This window comes from Myotis nattereri, assembly GCF_964212035.1.
Source record: "Myotis nattereri genome assembly, chromosome: 2".
In the NCBI taxonomy this organism is placed as follows: domain Eukaryota; kingdom Metazoa; phylum Chordata; class Mammalia; order Chiroptera; family Vespertilionidae; genus Myotis; species Myotis nattereri.
In genome coordinates, this window is record NC_138076.1 from 12,654,313 (window position 1) to 12,671,184 (window position 16,872).

General features: G+C 41.6%; 2 protein-coding genes across 3 annotated transcripts in view; one reads left to right on the plus strand and one right to left on the minus strand.

Moving 5' to 3' along the window:
* MTMR7 (myotubularin related protein 7) overlaps positions 1–12,163 on the plus strand; it is a 79,838-nt gene extending 67,675 nt beyond the window's left edge. Inside the window, exons 8-14 of the mRNA XM_081084732.1 lie at positions 944–1,053; positions 2,095–2,220; positions 4,063–4,112; positions 6,514–6,714; positions 8,243–8,383; positions 9,293–9,419; positions 10,903–12,163. Of these exons, the coding sequence (XP_080940858.1) occupies positions 944–1,053; positions 2,095–2,220; positions 4,063–4,112; positions 6,514–6,714; positions 8,243–8,383; positions 9,293–9,419; positions 10,903–11,265 (1,118 nt within the window). The 3' untranslated portion in view covers positions 11,266–12,163. The remainder of the gene's footprint in view (positions 1–943; positions 1,054–2,094; positions 2,221–4,062; positions 4,113–6,513; positions 6,715–8,242; positions 8,384–9,292; positions 9,420–10,902) is intronic.
* Positions 9,081–16,872, minus strand: part of VPS37A (VPS37A subunit of ESCRT-I) — a 39,108-nt gene continuing 31,316 nt past the window's right edge. Inside the window, exon 12 of one of the 2 annotated variants that reach the window (XM_081084734.1) lies at positions 9,081–9,410. The gene's annotated coding sequence lies outside the window, so the exon portion shown is untranslated. Of the gene's footprint in view, positions 9,411–14,877; positions 15,462–16,872 lie in introns of those variants that run through there. The other variant, XM_081084733.1, reaches the window with a different exon arrangement.

The following is a 16,872-nucleotide window of genomic DNA, read 5'->3' on the forward strand; positions in this document are numbered from 1 at the left end:
TGAAGAAATCGGGGCTGGGAAAGCTGAATGCCGTGTGCAAGATTAAACAGCAATTCACTGACAGGGTTGCGAGTAGGAACAGGGTCCCTGCTCCCTGCATCACAGAAGACAATACACTCAACCAAATCTGATGGAACATTATTTAATTTTCAGTGGCTGGTTTATAGGGTTTCTCAAAGGGCTTTATAAAACCCATAAATATGTCACTGGAATGTAATATTTGTGGTATGTAGTCAAAACACTAGCTCTCCAGCTTTTTCCTGCTTTATGTTAATGAAAAGATTAGCTTGTGCTAATATCGTTGACGGGCTTACACACCTTAGCTATGTAAATATAGACATCACCTCCCTGGGTTTTCTTCATTTTCGAAGGGAAAACCCCTAACTGAGGTTCTTGAAGCAGTTCCAAAGTCCACTCACTGTCTCATTTTTAAGTCCACACGCTTTACTCCCACTGGGTCGGAGTTGTTGGCAAAAGTTGTTCGATCACGTCCATTGAAGACTTTCAGGACAGTTGCTGTTTCTACAAGGGTCCCAGCTGCAGTGGTTGGCGGGTGCGTTCTAGCTGGAAAGTGCTGGGGCCGGTCATGGGACTGTTTCCTCCATCGCCCTCTCGCTGCATGCTGTGGAGGGACCCGTTTTCAGTGCTAAGAGGGTAAATAGATCCCGGCTGGACCTTCACTATGTAATATCCCAGGATTTTCATTGTCAGGGTCTAATCTCTACTTATAATACTTTTAAACTTGCACAACATCCCCCAGGGCCAAAAGAAATACAAGCCTGACTTGAAATGGTTTCATAGAATCAAGGAAGTTTGGGCATTTACCTGGATGTAAGTCTTCTGGAAAATACTACAGTGAAGGAGTTGTTAAACTCCCGACAACATGATCACCTGTGAACGGGAGTGCCTTTATTTGGCTTTTATAACATACTTTATCTTGCAGTGTGTGAACTGAAGTCTCCCTCCATGAGCGACTTTCTGTGGGGACTGGAGAACTCTGGCTGGTTAAGGCACATCAAGGCCATCATGGACGCAGGAACTTTCATTGCCAAGGTACGTGATGGCAGAGAAGGTAAGCGAAGGGGCAGACCAGCCAGCACGCTCCGCTGCCCTGCGCGTGGCTGTGCCGCCGGAGAGGGGGCTGCTGTGCACGCCTCCAAGTTCGCCGGCCGGAGGTGGGATTTTGTGAGAGAGGGCAGTGCTCGGTTAGTTTATGTCAGCACGGCAGTCAAGTGGTAGAAGACTTACAGAATATCCTCTGCAGTCAGGCTTGGTCCTGGGTGGAGGAAAGGATTCTTTGTACAGGCGAGTGCGCCCACTGCAGGGACGCAGGCCCTTCTTGGATATGCGTTCATTCGGCAGAGGCTCACTTGGCGCCCGCACCGCGCTTTCCTAGGTGCCAAGCAGGCCGTGTGCGATAACCAGTCTCCTCACGGAGCTGACCTTCTGGGGTGGGAGTCGGAAACTGAGCAAAGGGAGGGTTTCCGGCAGTGATGAGCGCCGTGACAAAACCTCCCTTTCCCAGGCTGCTTCCTGTCAAGATGCTCAGCTAAAACTCTGCGTTCGTATTTGTGATAGCAAATAGAAATTCTTTCCGTAGCAAACTTGCTATTATTTTTACCTTTGTTTCTCCCTTCCCCCAACTCTGGATCCATTACTTGGCTCTTATGCTTTTATCTCTGATTTCATAGTTTTGCCATATTTTTTTTTTTTGTCTCTTCCTTTTGAAAAAAGGCAGAAGCCAATAGGAGACCCATAATTTCAATAAGGGAAAGGCTTAAGGTGGAAACCCAGAGAGGAAGGGCGCGGGGTGTCAAAGGTGGGCTGGGCGGTGTCTCAGAGGTGCTCGTCCAGCACGTGGTATGGACTGTGTAGTGCACATGCTCAGCCGAGGTGGCCTCGTGGTCGCTTCGGGATCGAGTGTCCTGGGAAGGGAAGCTTTGGCCACCAGCATCCGTCAGATGAGGGTGTGAACGCTCAATGAATGAAGTCACTGGCACTTCGTGTCTGCGAGTACGAAACTGAACCTCGACCTGATGAGCTGTCCCGTGTTTACGGCCATTCCCGGTGGGCTCTGCTGACCCTGTTTTCCAGGCAGTCGCAGAGGAAGGGGCGAGCGTGCTTGTGCACTGCTCCGACGGCTGGGACAGGACCGCGCAGGTGTGCTCCGTGGCCAGCCTCCTGCTGGACCCGCACTACCGGACCCTGAAGGGCTTCATGGTGAGTCGGCCGCCGGGCCCCCTTCCCACGCAGGGTCCTGAATGTAACCATGAGCAATTTTTTTTTCCCTCATCATCATTATTTTTCTCTTAGATCAGCAAGATGAATTAAAGGAGAAATAGGCTTAAAGGGGTAAATGTCCAAGATGTTGGAACAAAAAACACCAATGCTATTCAATGCGAATTTAGGGCTAATATGAAATACATTCAGTAGTTTGTAAAATAGTTATACACAGCATTTGCTCATAGGAATTTCAAGTTGGAAGTAGTGTGAATATAACAAAATTCAAATTTTTAAAAATTGGAGATAATCTATATAGAGCAGCAGTTCTCAACCTGTGGGTCACGACCCCTTTGGCGGTCGAACGACCCTTTCACAGGGGTCACCTAAGACCATCCTGCATATCAGATATTTACATTACGATTCATAACAGTAGCAACATTACAGTTATGAAGTAGCAACAAAAATAATTTTATGGTTGGGTCACAACATGAGGAACTGTATTTAAAGGGCCAGAGGTTGAGAACCACTGATACAGAGCATGCACAAAAGTCCTTGAGAGGAAAAACTGTTTCGTTTTCACTTACTGCTTTTGTTTAAGCAGTCCTTTACAGCTCTGGATGACAGTATTGAAAATCTGTTTACGTGGCCTCTGCTGAAACTGCGCACGTCCTCTTAGATTCTGCACCCCTTGGGTATCAGAATGTGACACGCTGCTTTCAACTGCAGAATGTGTGTGTGTAGTTGCCTGGAGTGGAGATGCTTTGACCACACTGGACCATTCTCTTAAAATGACTGCAGAGACCTCCTAGCGACTGAGTCTGCTTCGTGCCTCCTGCCCGTGGTTTGGTGGGAAGTGCCATGAATCCATGGCAGGGACAGATGCTGACAGACGAGCCATGTGGATATGAGGATATTAGTTGACACTCGGGGACAAAAGAGGCAGGTTTCCTTTCTCGGGCTTTTTCTTTTTCAAAGTGTCAGTGAACACACCTCCCGTCTCAGCTCCTCCCTGCACTGAGCTCAGAGGGCTTATACTTGGACAGTGGAGGGATTCTGAAACACCTCCCCCAGAGGGCCTCTCCTTCACACCATCCTTCGTCACCACCGGCCTTTCTGATTGTCCCACTACATTTGCAAGCTGTCAAGGACAAACTTCAACCACTCCATACTTTTTAAGGGGAACCTCTGGCCAGCTTAGAGCATTGGTGATATTGATGGGATTCTTCTGTATCATTTACAATTAAATTTGAAACTCCTCTATTACCCCCTCACTGCAAAGCAGGGCTGAAGCTCCTACCGTGCCCCCATCATTTTAGAATTCTCCTAATCCACAGGAAAGATCTCTGGATTTTACAGTTCTTCCTAAGCGGAGTAAAGTTCACTGGAAAACTTTCCAGGTTGTTCCTTGTAAGAAGGTTGGTTTTGGTTGATGGGCTGTGGTGCAGAGCTAGGTTATTAGGTGGAAGCACCAGTTCCTAGTAGTGTGATCTTAGGTGAGGATCTAACCCCCAGTCAGCTCCCCCTTCTGCAGAGAGGCTGGTAATACCTGCCCCACAGTGAAAGGAGATCGTGTAAGCAGCAGTGTGAGCTGTGACTCACAGCACTCGGTGGGTGGTGACACTAACATCTCCATATCCCGATTCCCATTTGTTTCCCTGTGGATGACCTTCAGCTTTGCCCTTCCCATACGCACCTCTGTACTGGTGGGCAATGGGAGCTCACTCATTTGCAGGATACCCAAGGCGAGTGACTTCTACGCCAAGAACCTCTGAATCCCGGTGACCTCTTGTTTTTCCTGGTTTGCTTCCCTCCATGATATTTATGTTCTTTCTTGTGTAGGTATTAATTGAAAAGGACTGGATCTCCTTTGGCCATAAGTTTAATCACAGGTAAGAAATATTTTAAAATCTGTTTTAAATGCTTAGGATTAAAAAATTATGTTTAAGTTCTCAATTAACTGGGGGAAATAGCCTTATATGTTTAAGTGTCTTTGTGTATCTTCATCAAAAAGTTAAAATTTCATTGTGCACCTTGTATCACAGATAAGTGAAGTTCTGAGTCCTGATAAGAATGAATGCTGACTATTCCATTTCTCAAGTGCAGACATGCACTCTAAGCTGCAAGCTGTGAAAGGCGGTGGAAGTCTTCTTTGATCTTTCACTGAGGGAGGCCATTTGGGTTGTCCTGAGGCACTTGTGTCCTGGGTGACGTCTCTGAGGAGGAACTGCACGTACAGTGGCCGAGGCTTTGCAGCCAGATGCAGACTGTGGCATTTACCAGCTGCGTGGCCTTGGGTGTCTGTCCCCTCTGAGCATTGGCATCCCATCCATGAAACGGGGCTACCCTCCCTATCCCACAGCTGATAGCAAGGGTTTTTAAAAAGTTTACATAACTAGCCTAACTCCTTCCTGGCCCGTATATGAGGCTTTCAGATACACAGAAGCTACTGTTTTTGGTGACCCCAGCCGCATTTTGTTAGTGTGGATGATAATGCCTGACTTGTGTTCTCTAACCTCCAAAATGTTCAATGTTATAGCTGGTGTACTCTAGCCCTTTGTGTTAAAGTTTAAATTTAGGCAGCGTGCTAATAATTTAATTAGGTACTTACTTTTCCAGGAAAGCAAAATGATTCCATTTTACAAATGAATTAAAGCCTCCAAACAGTTAAGTAACCTTCTTAAGATCATTGTTATCATCAGTTTTGGGGTTCTGACTATATGTGCTAAGCAGTTAAAATCTCTGAGATAGAGGACATACGGACAGAAGGAACTGGGAAATGCTGAAGACTAGATGGATCACTGTTTTATGAGGAAAGAGTATATCCGGCAATCCTTTTTAAAGCTATCATTTTTTTTAGGTGAGTAGAACTGAAACTCTTAAGAAGTTTCCAGACAATTTCTAATGTTTCCATTCTCGAAAAAAACTAAACCAATCCTTACTCATTTCTATTCCTCAAGTGGATCATTCATTGTTGAGATGAGGTTCTAAGTTATTTTATACCTGATGGCAGTCAAATTACCCCTTTTGTATTCTTTCTGAAATTCATACAACACTGTAAGAGACTAGTCTTTATTTAGATTCTGATCTCTTGAAAGTTTCAAGATTCTCTGATATACTCTTGAAAAACAAAGATATGATAGAAAGGTATATTAGAATCTGTGGTCACGTGGAAATTATATGCTGTTTTAGTACTATTCTAGAAACAGAAATATCCCTAGAGCAGCGGTTCTCAACCTTCTGGCCCTTTAAATACAGTTCCTCATGTTGTGACCCAACCATAAAATTATTTTCGTTGCTACTCCATAACTGTAATGTTGCTACTGTTATGAATCGTCATGTAAATATCTGATATGCAGGATGGTCTTAGGCGACCCCTGTGAAAGGGTCGTTCGACCACCAAAGGGGTCTCGACCCACAGGTTGAGAACTGATGCCCTAGAGACTTGGGAAACCACAATTTTTTAAAAAGTTGTCTTTACTTATTCCTTCCCCCCGAAACAACACGAAAGTGCAAAACTCTAAAGTTGCCGAAACTGGTTTGGCTCAGTGAATAGAGCGTCGGCCTGCGGACTGAAGGGTCCCAGGTTCGATTCCGGTCAAGGGCATGTACCTGGGTTGCGGGCACATCCCCAGTGTGGGGTGTGCAGGAGGCAGCTGATCGATGTTTCTCTCCCATCGATGTTTCTAACTCTCTATCTCTCTCCCTTCCTCTCTGTAAAAAATCAATAAAATATATATATATATATATATAAAAAAAAAAAAACTCTAAAGTTGCTTAGATAATTCTTCACTAATTGAAACAAAGTGAAGGTTTATTCAAAAGTTCTAATGTACCCTTTTCCCCCAATATATTTTTATATATTTCAGAGAGGAAGGGAGAGAGAGAAACAACGATGAGAGAGAATCACTGATCAGCTGCCTCCTGCACGCCCCTTACTGGGGATTATGCCCACAACCCAGGCATGTGCCCTGACTGGGATCGAACAGTGGTTCATAAGTTGAGGCTCAACCATTGAGCCACATCAGCCAGGCTTTAGTGTATTTTAAAATTTAATGTACTTTTAACGTGTTTCCCTTCGTTACCCAAATCTTCACTACTAAGTTTCTCCTGAAATTGAAATTTTAATTTATTTTTCCCCCACTTCTTTGCATTTTGGATTTATAAGCTAAGATTTACTTAGGAACTAGGGTTGCTTTTGTTGGTTGTTTTTGTATTTATATTATAACTTTCTAATTAAAAAAGCAAACAAAATAACTGGCTATAAAACTTTCCTAATACTTTATTTTATAGATATGGCAATCTAGACGGTGATCCAAAAGAAATCTCTCCAGTTATTGACCAGTTCATCGAGTGTGTCTGGCAGTTAATGGAACAATTTCCCTGTGTGTTTGAGTTCAATGAGCGGTTTCTGATTCACATTCAACATCACATATATTCCTGCCAGTTTGGAAACTTCCTATGTAACAGTCAGAAGGAGAGACGAGAACTCAAGTAAGTGTTTTGGTATTTAATTTTGTGACTGAGAATTTCCGATGCCCTTTCATAATGTGGAAGACTATTTTAGCCACACACCTATACGGACAGATTCAAGCTCTTTCCTTTTTCCTGACATAAGGCTTCATATGAATCATCCGACACAGGTAGGTACAAGTTCATTTCCCCAGTTTCTTCCTGATAGCCACACAGGCTGGCGGACCTGGCACACTAACATTGACAGGAAACTTCCTAGAGTCAGAGAAAGTGATTTTTGCATTTAGAAGGAAACACACCTCTTTGGTAGATATAATCACATGCAGATTGTAAATAGAACTGGGAAAGCAAATCTGAAACCCTCTTATTTAGGCTAAAACGGTATTGTCCTATCCACAGGGAAAAAGTAGGTGAAATTTAAACTTTAAATAAATTGTAAAGCAGAAACTTAAAAACAGCGAAGGGATTTATGAACTGCAAATGCGAGAAAATGTTTGAAATTCTCATAAAGTTAAAGTGATTTTAACTGTGGTCTATATAATATCAGGTTTAATTTGGGAAATGGGCTGAACAGAAGGAAAATGACATTTTCTTGCGGATGCTAGTTTGCTTCTGCAAAAAACTTCCAGTGTGCTTCCCGGTAGATGGTAATGATCTGGAAGCAGCGGACTGCGCCCTTCAAACTTGCTGTGTTCCGACAGTTTTGTGCTCCGCTGTGACAGACTAGCCACTTTAGTGGTATTTGTTTGAGTTTGAATCCCAGCTGTTCTCACTAGCTATGTGACTTTCGGAAACTATTTAATCTCTTTCAGCCCCAGTTTTCTTATCTGTAAAACAGACATATCTCACAGGAATTCAGTGAGGATTAAAGAGAGAAAACATAGAAGCATTTAAATAATACCTGGCAAAGAATAAAAGTTTATGATTATTTAGGGCAGAGGTTCTCAACCTGTGGGTCACAACCCCTTTGGCGGTCGAACGACCCTTTCACAGGGGTCGCCTAAGACCATCCTGCATATCAGATATTTACATGACGATTCATAACAGTAGCAACATGACAATTATGAAGTAGCAACGAAAATAATTTTATGGTTGGGTCACAACGTGAGGAACTGTATTTAAAGGGCCAGAAGGTTGAGAACCACTGATTTAGGGTAAAAAAAAAATAAATTACATAACAGTTTTATTTTACACTCAGTACAGACAGCAGAGGAGCTGAGATTAGTGCTCTGCTATGCCATGAAAACGAAGTGTAAATTTCCCTGCTACAGAACACGGACATGTGATACTCAGATAATTACTGGTTCCTTTCTAGCTTTAATATTACAGTCTACTATTTATAAGCATCAAGATAGCCCTGGCCAGGTAGCTCAGTTGGTTAGAGCATCGTCTCGATATGCCACGGTTGTAGGTTTGACACCCAGTCTGGGCACATACAAGAAGCAACCACTGAATGCATGAATGGATGGAACAACAAACTGATGTTTCTCTCTCTCAAATAAAAAAGAACCAAGACAGGTCATTTTCAAACTTATTTCCTTTACAACAGAATTCAAGAAAGAACATACTCTTTATGGGCTCACCTGTGGAAGAATCGGGCCGACTACATGAATCCGCTCTTTAGAGCTGATCACAGTCAGACCCAGGGAATCCTTCGTCTCCCCACAACGCCATGCAACTTCATGTACAAGTAGGTGAACCTCTAGGACCTTACTAGGAAGGGTTATGAGCTCAGAGCTGGCACTGTTTAATATTGCAGGCCAAAGGGTATGACACACTGAGCTTCAAGGCTTTTTTGGACACAAAATACAACAAAGGAGGATGTTTTAATATCTTACCTGATTTTTTGCCAGTGTCTCCTCTCCCTCGACTTTCCCCTAAATAAGAAATTATCTTAGAAGTTCATGTTCTGTAATAATGATATCTTAAAAATGTAAGTTCCAATTATTTAAAAGTGAAAGGTGGGGTGTGGGGGAGAAAGAAAAGATGGATGGAATAAGCCAAGTGTCTTGTCAGTTAAATGTAGACCAAGCTGTTCCAGGAACCGTGTATAAAACAATGAACGACCCTGTCTCTGCCCTGTAAGTACTTTTCTAAGTAAAGAGTGGACCCACGATATCCCCGATTCTCACTTGCATTCCAGTTTGCATTGTTGTGTAGGATAAAAAGGGGGACCATTCATTGCAAACGCAAATGTAAATTTTTGGTGATTATGATAAAAACAAGCTAAATCCTCAAATTTAAAAGGTTCTACATTTTCCAAGTTTACTTCAAAACAAAGAGCCATTTTCTTAAACCAAAAAATAGAAAAAAGAAAGAAAATAGTAACTTGTGGTACTTCAATCTACTTTAGAAAATTATATGCCTTCTAACTCAATACCATATATAAAATTCATGAATTTATTCTGTCCAAAAAAAATTACTGATCTCCCACAAGGAAAACATTAACATGAAATTAAGTGGCTTTTTGAGCCCAGCAGTTGCACTTGATGATGATTAGGACGGTGGGACTGAGGGATGGGAGATATCCGAGCGGCCTTGCGCCTGTGATTTCACAGTCGGACATGGTTGCATCATGGAGCTCTGCTGTCCCTTCCAGGTTCTGGAGTGGCATGTACAACCGCTTTGAGAAGGGGCTGCAGCCCCGACAGTCGGTCACCGACTACCTCATGGCAGTGAAGGAGGAAACACAGCAGCTGGAGGAAGAGCTGGAGGCCCTAGGAGAGGTAAGACACACTTTCCTGACCATTGCTGCTCCATGGAAGCCTGTCAGGACTCAGGATATGTGAAATGCAGCAACACAGACTTTCGTATTTTTAGCCAGTGGATAACCTGAAACACAACCCCTCCCAACCCCCCAGGGGAGCACCCAGAAAACTGGAGCCCAAACCTAAGCAGCACTGAATACATTTCAGACATTCAGACATCTGGTTTGAGGCTCACTTCCACAGTGCGCCGAACTACTCAGCTGTTCCTACAATAGGTCAGGATTTGTTGTTACTGTTATTTGGGAGCACTAAAATGAATTCTTTCTGGAGAATTAATTACTAGTACATAATGACATAAAAAACCCTGATGCTAGGGCTCCGAGCCTAGAGATTCCGATGGAGAATGTTCAGAGTGCCCTGAGACTGTCATAGGGCGGAGAGACCTTGAATTAAAGAACGTGTAGAATTAACAATGAGGCATAAGTTAGGTGTTTAGAATTTCGGAGTTGTGCTAAAAGACTTGCCATTCAAAGTCCACTCATGTCATCATTGGGTCAGTTTTATCTACTCTTCCCAAAGATATCCAAGCTTTATGAAAAGCTGATGACTGTATTAATCTAGTCCAGTATTCTTATTAAAATACTAATAAAAATTACTTAACTCCCTAAAAGCACTGTAATTAAAACCTCTTTTTTCTTTATAACAAACTTCCTTAGCCTTACACATGAGATTTTTCCCACACTCGTCTAACCTACCTTTTACACTTCATTCTCCACTACTCCCCTTGATCAAATTTAACCATTCTCTGCTTGTTATGCATAACTGACACCTTCCTTCTTCTACTCACTGTCCCTGCTGCCAGAATGCTCTAACCATCATGTCCAAGTTGAATTCCTTGTCCTGTGCATGCTCCCTCCTCCCTGCAGCTTCCTCTGATCTCTTCCCTCTAACCACAGCACCCCACCTTCTGAAATAATTCCTGCCTCTTCTAAATTCCTACATTACAGGAACTCTGCCTCTACACAAAATTCCCTATAGCTGGATCTGTACTGCCTAGTACAGTACTTTTACACATAACTTAATATGAATGCTTTTTGAATGAATAATGTCTTCCTCACTGACATCAAAGGATGAAAACTGGTAAAACGCATTCCGAACAATCCAAATGTCCATCGTCTGATCAACGGGTAAACAAAATGTGGCATATAGGTATAGAAGGAAGGATGACTACTGACTACCAGGTGCTTTCCTGTTACTGTTTTTGCATTTTATAGAAAACAATGCTGAGGCAGGTATTACCATCCTTATATTACAGATGAAGAAACCAAGCCTCACAGGACCTAATTATTTTGTCCAAAGTCATAGTGTACCTTTGAACCCAAGTCCTTCTAAATCCCGTTCTTAACATTATACTCGGCTGGAAGGTAATGGTTACTAAAGGCATGCATATGTAAAAAAGATAAATTATTTATGATTTCCCCTGAGATTATTTCCTTTTTAGAGGCTGGAAAAAATCCAAAAAGTCCGGTTAAATTGCTCCCAAGTGAAGAGCAAGCCAACTGAGCCCAGCAAACACTCGGGGTTCTCCACCTCGGACAACAGCGCAGCCAACACTCCCCAGGACTACAGTGGGCACGTGAAGTCATTCCCATCCAGGAGCCCCTCCCAAGGCGACGAAGACTCCGCTCTGATCCTCACCCAGGACAACTTGAAAAGCTCAGACCCAGACCTGTCAGCCAACAGCGACCAGGAGTCTGGCGTGGAGGATCTAAGCTGCCGCTCTCCAAGCGGAGGGGAGTGTGCGCCCAGCGAGGACAGCGCCAAGGACCGGGACTCTGACGAAGCCGTGTTTCTAATGGCCTGAAGCTTCCCTCGAGTTCCAACATAAAGGACATGCAAGAAACACCTTCCAAAATAAGGGAACAGTGCAATTTAAGATAAAAAGTAACTCAAGAAATGGTACGTGTAATCGATAATTATAAACTATAGCAATGAAAAGGGGGGGAAAGTCCAACTCTTAGTTTCCTTAGGTGTTGAAGAACAGGAAGTATACATTTTTTTTGTCAAATAAATATTAAGGGTATTATCCCATTTCGAAAATTATTCTAGTCTATGGAAGTTTTATTCACTACAGAACAATGAATGACGACCTCTAGCATCACCTAAGGTTATCTACATAAACCTTCCTGGTCACAGCATGTACCTGATCAGCTCAAAAAATGCTCTGATCCTTTGCCTGCACACCTGCTATCTTCATTTCCCCCCCCTTATTTCATTTCCTGATGCATATTTTATTTCCTAAAACATTTGACATTATCATCCTTCCTGCCTGTCATTAATACTTCTAACAACAGAGGGCAGTGTTGAGATGTAACCTTTTGATTAATAGGTCTATTTCTGTAACTGAAGAGCTTTGTAATTGCTTCAGCTTATCTTTCAGGTTTCATGATCACTTATTAACTTTTCCTTAGATAATATTTTTTGAATTGTTATAATAATCTTGTTGCCTTATTTTGGAATATCTTATTTCTCCTCACGTTTTAAAAAATGCTAACATGCTGAAACCGGTTTGGCTCAGTGGATAGAGTGTCGGCCTGCGGACTGAAAGGTCCTAGGTTCGATTCCGGTCAAGGGCATGTACCTGGGTTGCGGGCACATCCCCAATAGGAGATGTGCAGGAGGCGGCTGATCGATGTTTCTCTCTCATCGATGTTTCTAACTCTCTATCCCTCTCCCTTCCTCTCTGTAAAAAATCAATAAAATATATTTAAAAAAAAATGCTAACACTTATAACTCACTTTTTCCTCTAACACGGGTCAAATACCTAATAAAGTAGAAGCAACATTTCCTCTCTGGTTAGTATATATGAATTCAGAACCTATTAGCTTTCTTATTAACAAGCTCTGATTACTAGTCCAGAGATAATATTACCAAGAGTGTGGGTCAACCACCACTGAAGTGTAACAGTGTAAAGTTAGTAATTTTTTTTTTTTAATATATAGTGTTATTGACTTGAGAGAACGCGAGAGGGAGTGATAGAAACATCAATGATGAGAATCATGGATCAGCTGCCTCCTGCATGCCCCCCCCACTGGGGATCGAGCCTGCAACCCAGGCATGTGCCGTGACCGAAAATCAAACCGTGACCGCCTGGTTCATAGGCTGACACTCAACCACTGAGCCACGCCGGCCGGGCAGTAGGCAGTATTTCAATGAGGGAAAATCCCAATTAAGAACTAGAGAATTTGGTTGTTTCTACTTAACCAGTGGAATGAGTTCTGCCACTTCGGAAACTGTACGTGGTTAACATGTTTTAAATTACACTGTTCCATCTCTGACTGCTGGAATTAGTTCTGCAAAGCTTGTTTTACTAAAATGCACATTTGAAACAGAATTATTCTCCTGCCCGTTGAAATGGGACTTTACTGGGTGACCTTAACTTCTGAAGAGACATCTAGTGAAACAAAAGTTGCCTTGTTGGAGAGAGATAAATAACATATAAGAAGAAAATAGTATAGCCATAAAGTTACAAAAAGAGTCCCTTAATTCCTGTTGCAGTAACAGAACCAAAATTCACACAGGCAGACTCAAATGCAGACTTTTTCTATCCTGGATGACTTATATAACCTATATCTGAACTAATGTGTCTGTGTTTTAAATGCTGACAGTGACAATTAAACTCCACTTTTTAGTGACTGGGTTGTAAGGAGATTATCCAACACATTAATTTTGGAAGGAGAAATCAAGCTATGTTAACTGGTATAGAAAAAAACTGGAATAGTTTAAAGAACAAACATATACGCCCTAGCTGGTTTGGCTCAGTGGACAGAGTTGGCCTGCGGACCAAAGGGTCCCAAGTTTGATTCCGGTCAAGGGCCTGTACCTTGGTTGCAGGCTCCTCCCTGGCAAGGCCCTGGTCAGGGTACCTGAAGGAGGCAACCAATCGATGTTTCTGTCTTTCCCTCTCTCTTCCACTCTCTAAAATATCAATGGAAAATGTCCTAGGGTAAGGAATAACAACAATAACAAAAAAGAACAAATATATTATGATGAATTACTTATGTGGCTGAAGAGACTATGTAAAATTTTGTTTTTGCTTTAGATAAGCACCTAAACCAGTGGTTCTCAACCTTCTGGCCCTTTAAATACAGTTCCTCATGTTGTGACCCAAACATAAAATTATTTTCGTTGCTACTTCATAACTGTAATGTTGCTACTGTTATGAATCGTCATGTAAATATCTGATATGCAGGATGGTCTTAGGCGACCCCTGTGAAAGGGTCGTTTGATCGCCAAAGGGGTCGCGACCCACAGGTTGACAACTGTTGACCTAAACCATGTCTTACCTATATTTGTATAGTATTTCCACAATGCCTCATTCTTAGTAGGTGTTAAATGATATTACTGGATCAAATGAACTGACATCCTTGAAGAACGGCTGTGGTCTGCTGGTGTCTTATTCTGGGATCTACCTGGTATATAAGAAAACTACCTGTTGGCAAAAGATTGGGACCACTATGCCCTCCATTGCAGTGACTGCAGGGAAAACTGAAGCTCTACTAACTAGAACAATAAGGAAAGGTTTCTGAATACCCCAAAGACTCCGCCATAACCTTAGAAGTGACCTCACCTATCTATAAATCCGGAGTAGTTATTATACCTTCCTCCTCTGGTCATTTTGAAGATCAAACGGCACACCCTAGCACAGTGCGAGGAAGACAGGCAATTAATAAAAGATCATTTCTTTATCCAAAGTCCATCTTTAAAGTCCATGTGAATACTAGCCCTAAACACAAACCAAATATTAAAAATATTTCAAGTCTAAGAACATAATTTTGTTTTTCCTAAAACTCTATTGCCAAAAATATTTTCTGGGTGAACAGAAAAATGAAGAAAAGACAAACTGTACTGTATGCTGGTGTTTGAAATGACAAGCACATTGGGATGAATTTTAAACAAAGTATACATTAGGTTGTTTTGTGATTTAGGTACTATCTACCAAGCCTCGGGTATACATTTTCTTATTAGCTTTTACAGCTATCCATTAAATGTGTTCATTCTGTAATAGGGAATAGAGACAAACTGCTGAACATAGTACCAGGTAAATGAAAAATTCAATTAAATTAACTATAAATTCAACCTCCTAAAATTAAATATTAATTTCATTTATTATTATAGTTTTTCTCTTATGAAAAGCTAACTCATAGTAAAGGTCAGAAAATTTCACTGACTTTCTAATTAGGTACAGATTTACTATTTATTAACAAAAGTTGTTTTTAACTTTAACATTAGTAATTTAGACAGCCTATTCTTATCCAACCACATCACATACTTCTATTAAAAATTTGCATGAAAGTTTATGTTGAACCAGTTTAAATAAAAGACAATTTTCTTCTATTAGGTGAAATATTTACCTGTATTGCTTCTTAAATGCATCTTTAGTTTTAAAAATAAAACAACAATATATAAACAGCTGGTTGATTCTTTTGGTTTATTATACGTATTAAAAGTTACTTTCTTGAGATGGCACATTGGCAGGTTTAATGTTTACTGACACCTGGAATATTTAAAAGAAATTGTTTTTGAAAGTTTGATTATCCAGAAAGAAAGAAGAAAAATAAGTCTTTCTACTGTTGAAAATAGTAATTTTTCATAAAAGGCTGAGAGGGGGAAAAAATCTAAACCAACCATTTTTGATAAAGAAACAAGGCATTTCAAATTAAAAATACAAATTTAAATGAATTTTATAAAATATTGAAACTAGCCAAAATTACATGCATAAGTAACCAATAAGAGAGGAGCAGTGGAACTTAAATATGATAGGATTTATCAATAATAAATAAACATTTTTAGTGCAAATAGCGCAGAAAAATTTCTCAAAGTCAAGATCAGAGCTATCATTCTGATGTGTACAAAATCAGTCTTAGTTCTGTATACAATCTATACAGTATACTGTGAAGTCAGCTGCTGTGATGAAGTGCCAATCTGCAAATCATAAATATAAATGTGCTTAGTTATGTGTCCCATTCCTCTTGCAGCAGTTCATGTATTCAGGAAAATCTAGAAAGAAAAGAAATTTTAAAAAACCTAAGAAATTTTCATCCCAGTAAGACCTACCTATAAAGATAACTTGACCACGAGGGAAAGAGGTGGGAAAGGATTCTAGCATGTTCATCTAAGTAAGCAACTGCTCAGTGCCTGTCATTTTCTCAAGCTGTGAGAAAGGCACACTTGATATTACTACTCAACCCTTGCCCTGGCCGGTGTGGCTCAGTTGGTTGGGAGTTGTCTAGTGCAGCGGTCGCCAACCGGTGGTGCGTGAGGTCCAAAAGGTTGGCAACCGCTGGTCTAGTGCACCAAAAGGCTGCTGGTTCAATTCCTGGTCAGGGCACATGATGGGGCTGTGGGCTCGGTCCCTGGTAGGGAGCCTGCATGAGGTAGCAGATCAATATTTTATACCAATGTTTTTCTCTCTCTCTCCCTCGTCCTGCCCCTCTCTCTAAAAATCAGCATAATTTGTAAAATAAGGTGTAAAACAATACAATGCTGGCCCTAATCTTAAACACAACCTCGTTGAGAGAAGGGAGTCCTGAAGATCAGAAATGCCTGTGATTTCCCTCCCTGTAGTCTGTTCCCTCTTTTAGGGGCTCTCCTATGCTCCCTTCCTCAAAGTCCACTCCTTCAGCCCAGCTGAGTGGGCAGAGGACCACACAACACCAATCTCCAAGCCAGACTGCTGAGGTCAGGATGGACACCACCCATCCCAGCCAATTTCTTTCCCAGGAATTTGTAGTGAGTCCCCTGTCAGTCTTCACTGGCTGCCTGAACTGTTGATGGAAGGGTGTGAGGAAGAGGAGCTGCTTTGGTTATTGTGGCCCTGAGTCATGTTTTCACTCTCTGGTGACTAAGCTGTACTTTCTTGTACTTAGTTCTACAATGTATCCCAGCATTACCCAATAACACAGCTTTTTAATTGTCAGGGTGGGAATTAATTCTTACAACCAAATCATTCCCTGCCAAGACAGATGGAAAACAAAAGGAAGGGTGTCCTGAGATCAAGTGAGAGCATGAACAAAGACATGGTGTAGACAAAAGAACATGACACATGAGATAGCATAAGGGAAAAATGGAAAATTAAAATGGATAATCTCAAATATGTGGCAGATTATAGAAGGTTTAAAACCAGAGAAAAATTTGGCACTGATACTGTCATTGCTAGGGGCCCACTGTAGGTTCTAGTGTAAAGAAATTACACCATGAAGTGGTATTTTAAGAAGATTAGTCTGTCAGTACTGTGCAGGAAGGAGAAACCCTGGCCAGGGGATTGGCCAGAATGTTATTGGAAAAATCCTCATGAGATGGAAAGGAGACAGAAGTTCATTTTAAAGGAAGCAAAGACAAAGGAAACTAATGAGGATATGGTATACTCACACACCAGCTGAGAGAAAGGAACCAATTATAGTTTACAATA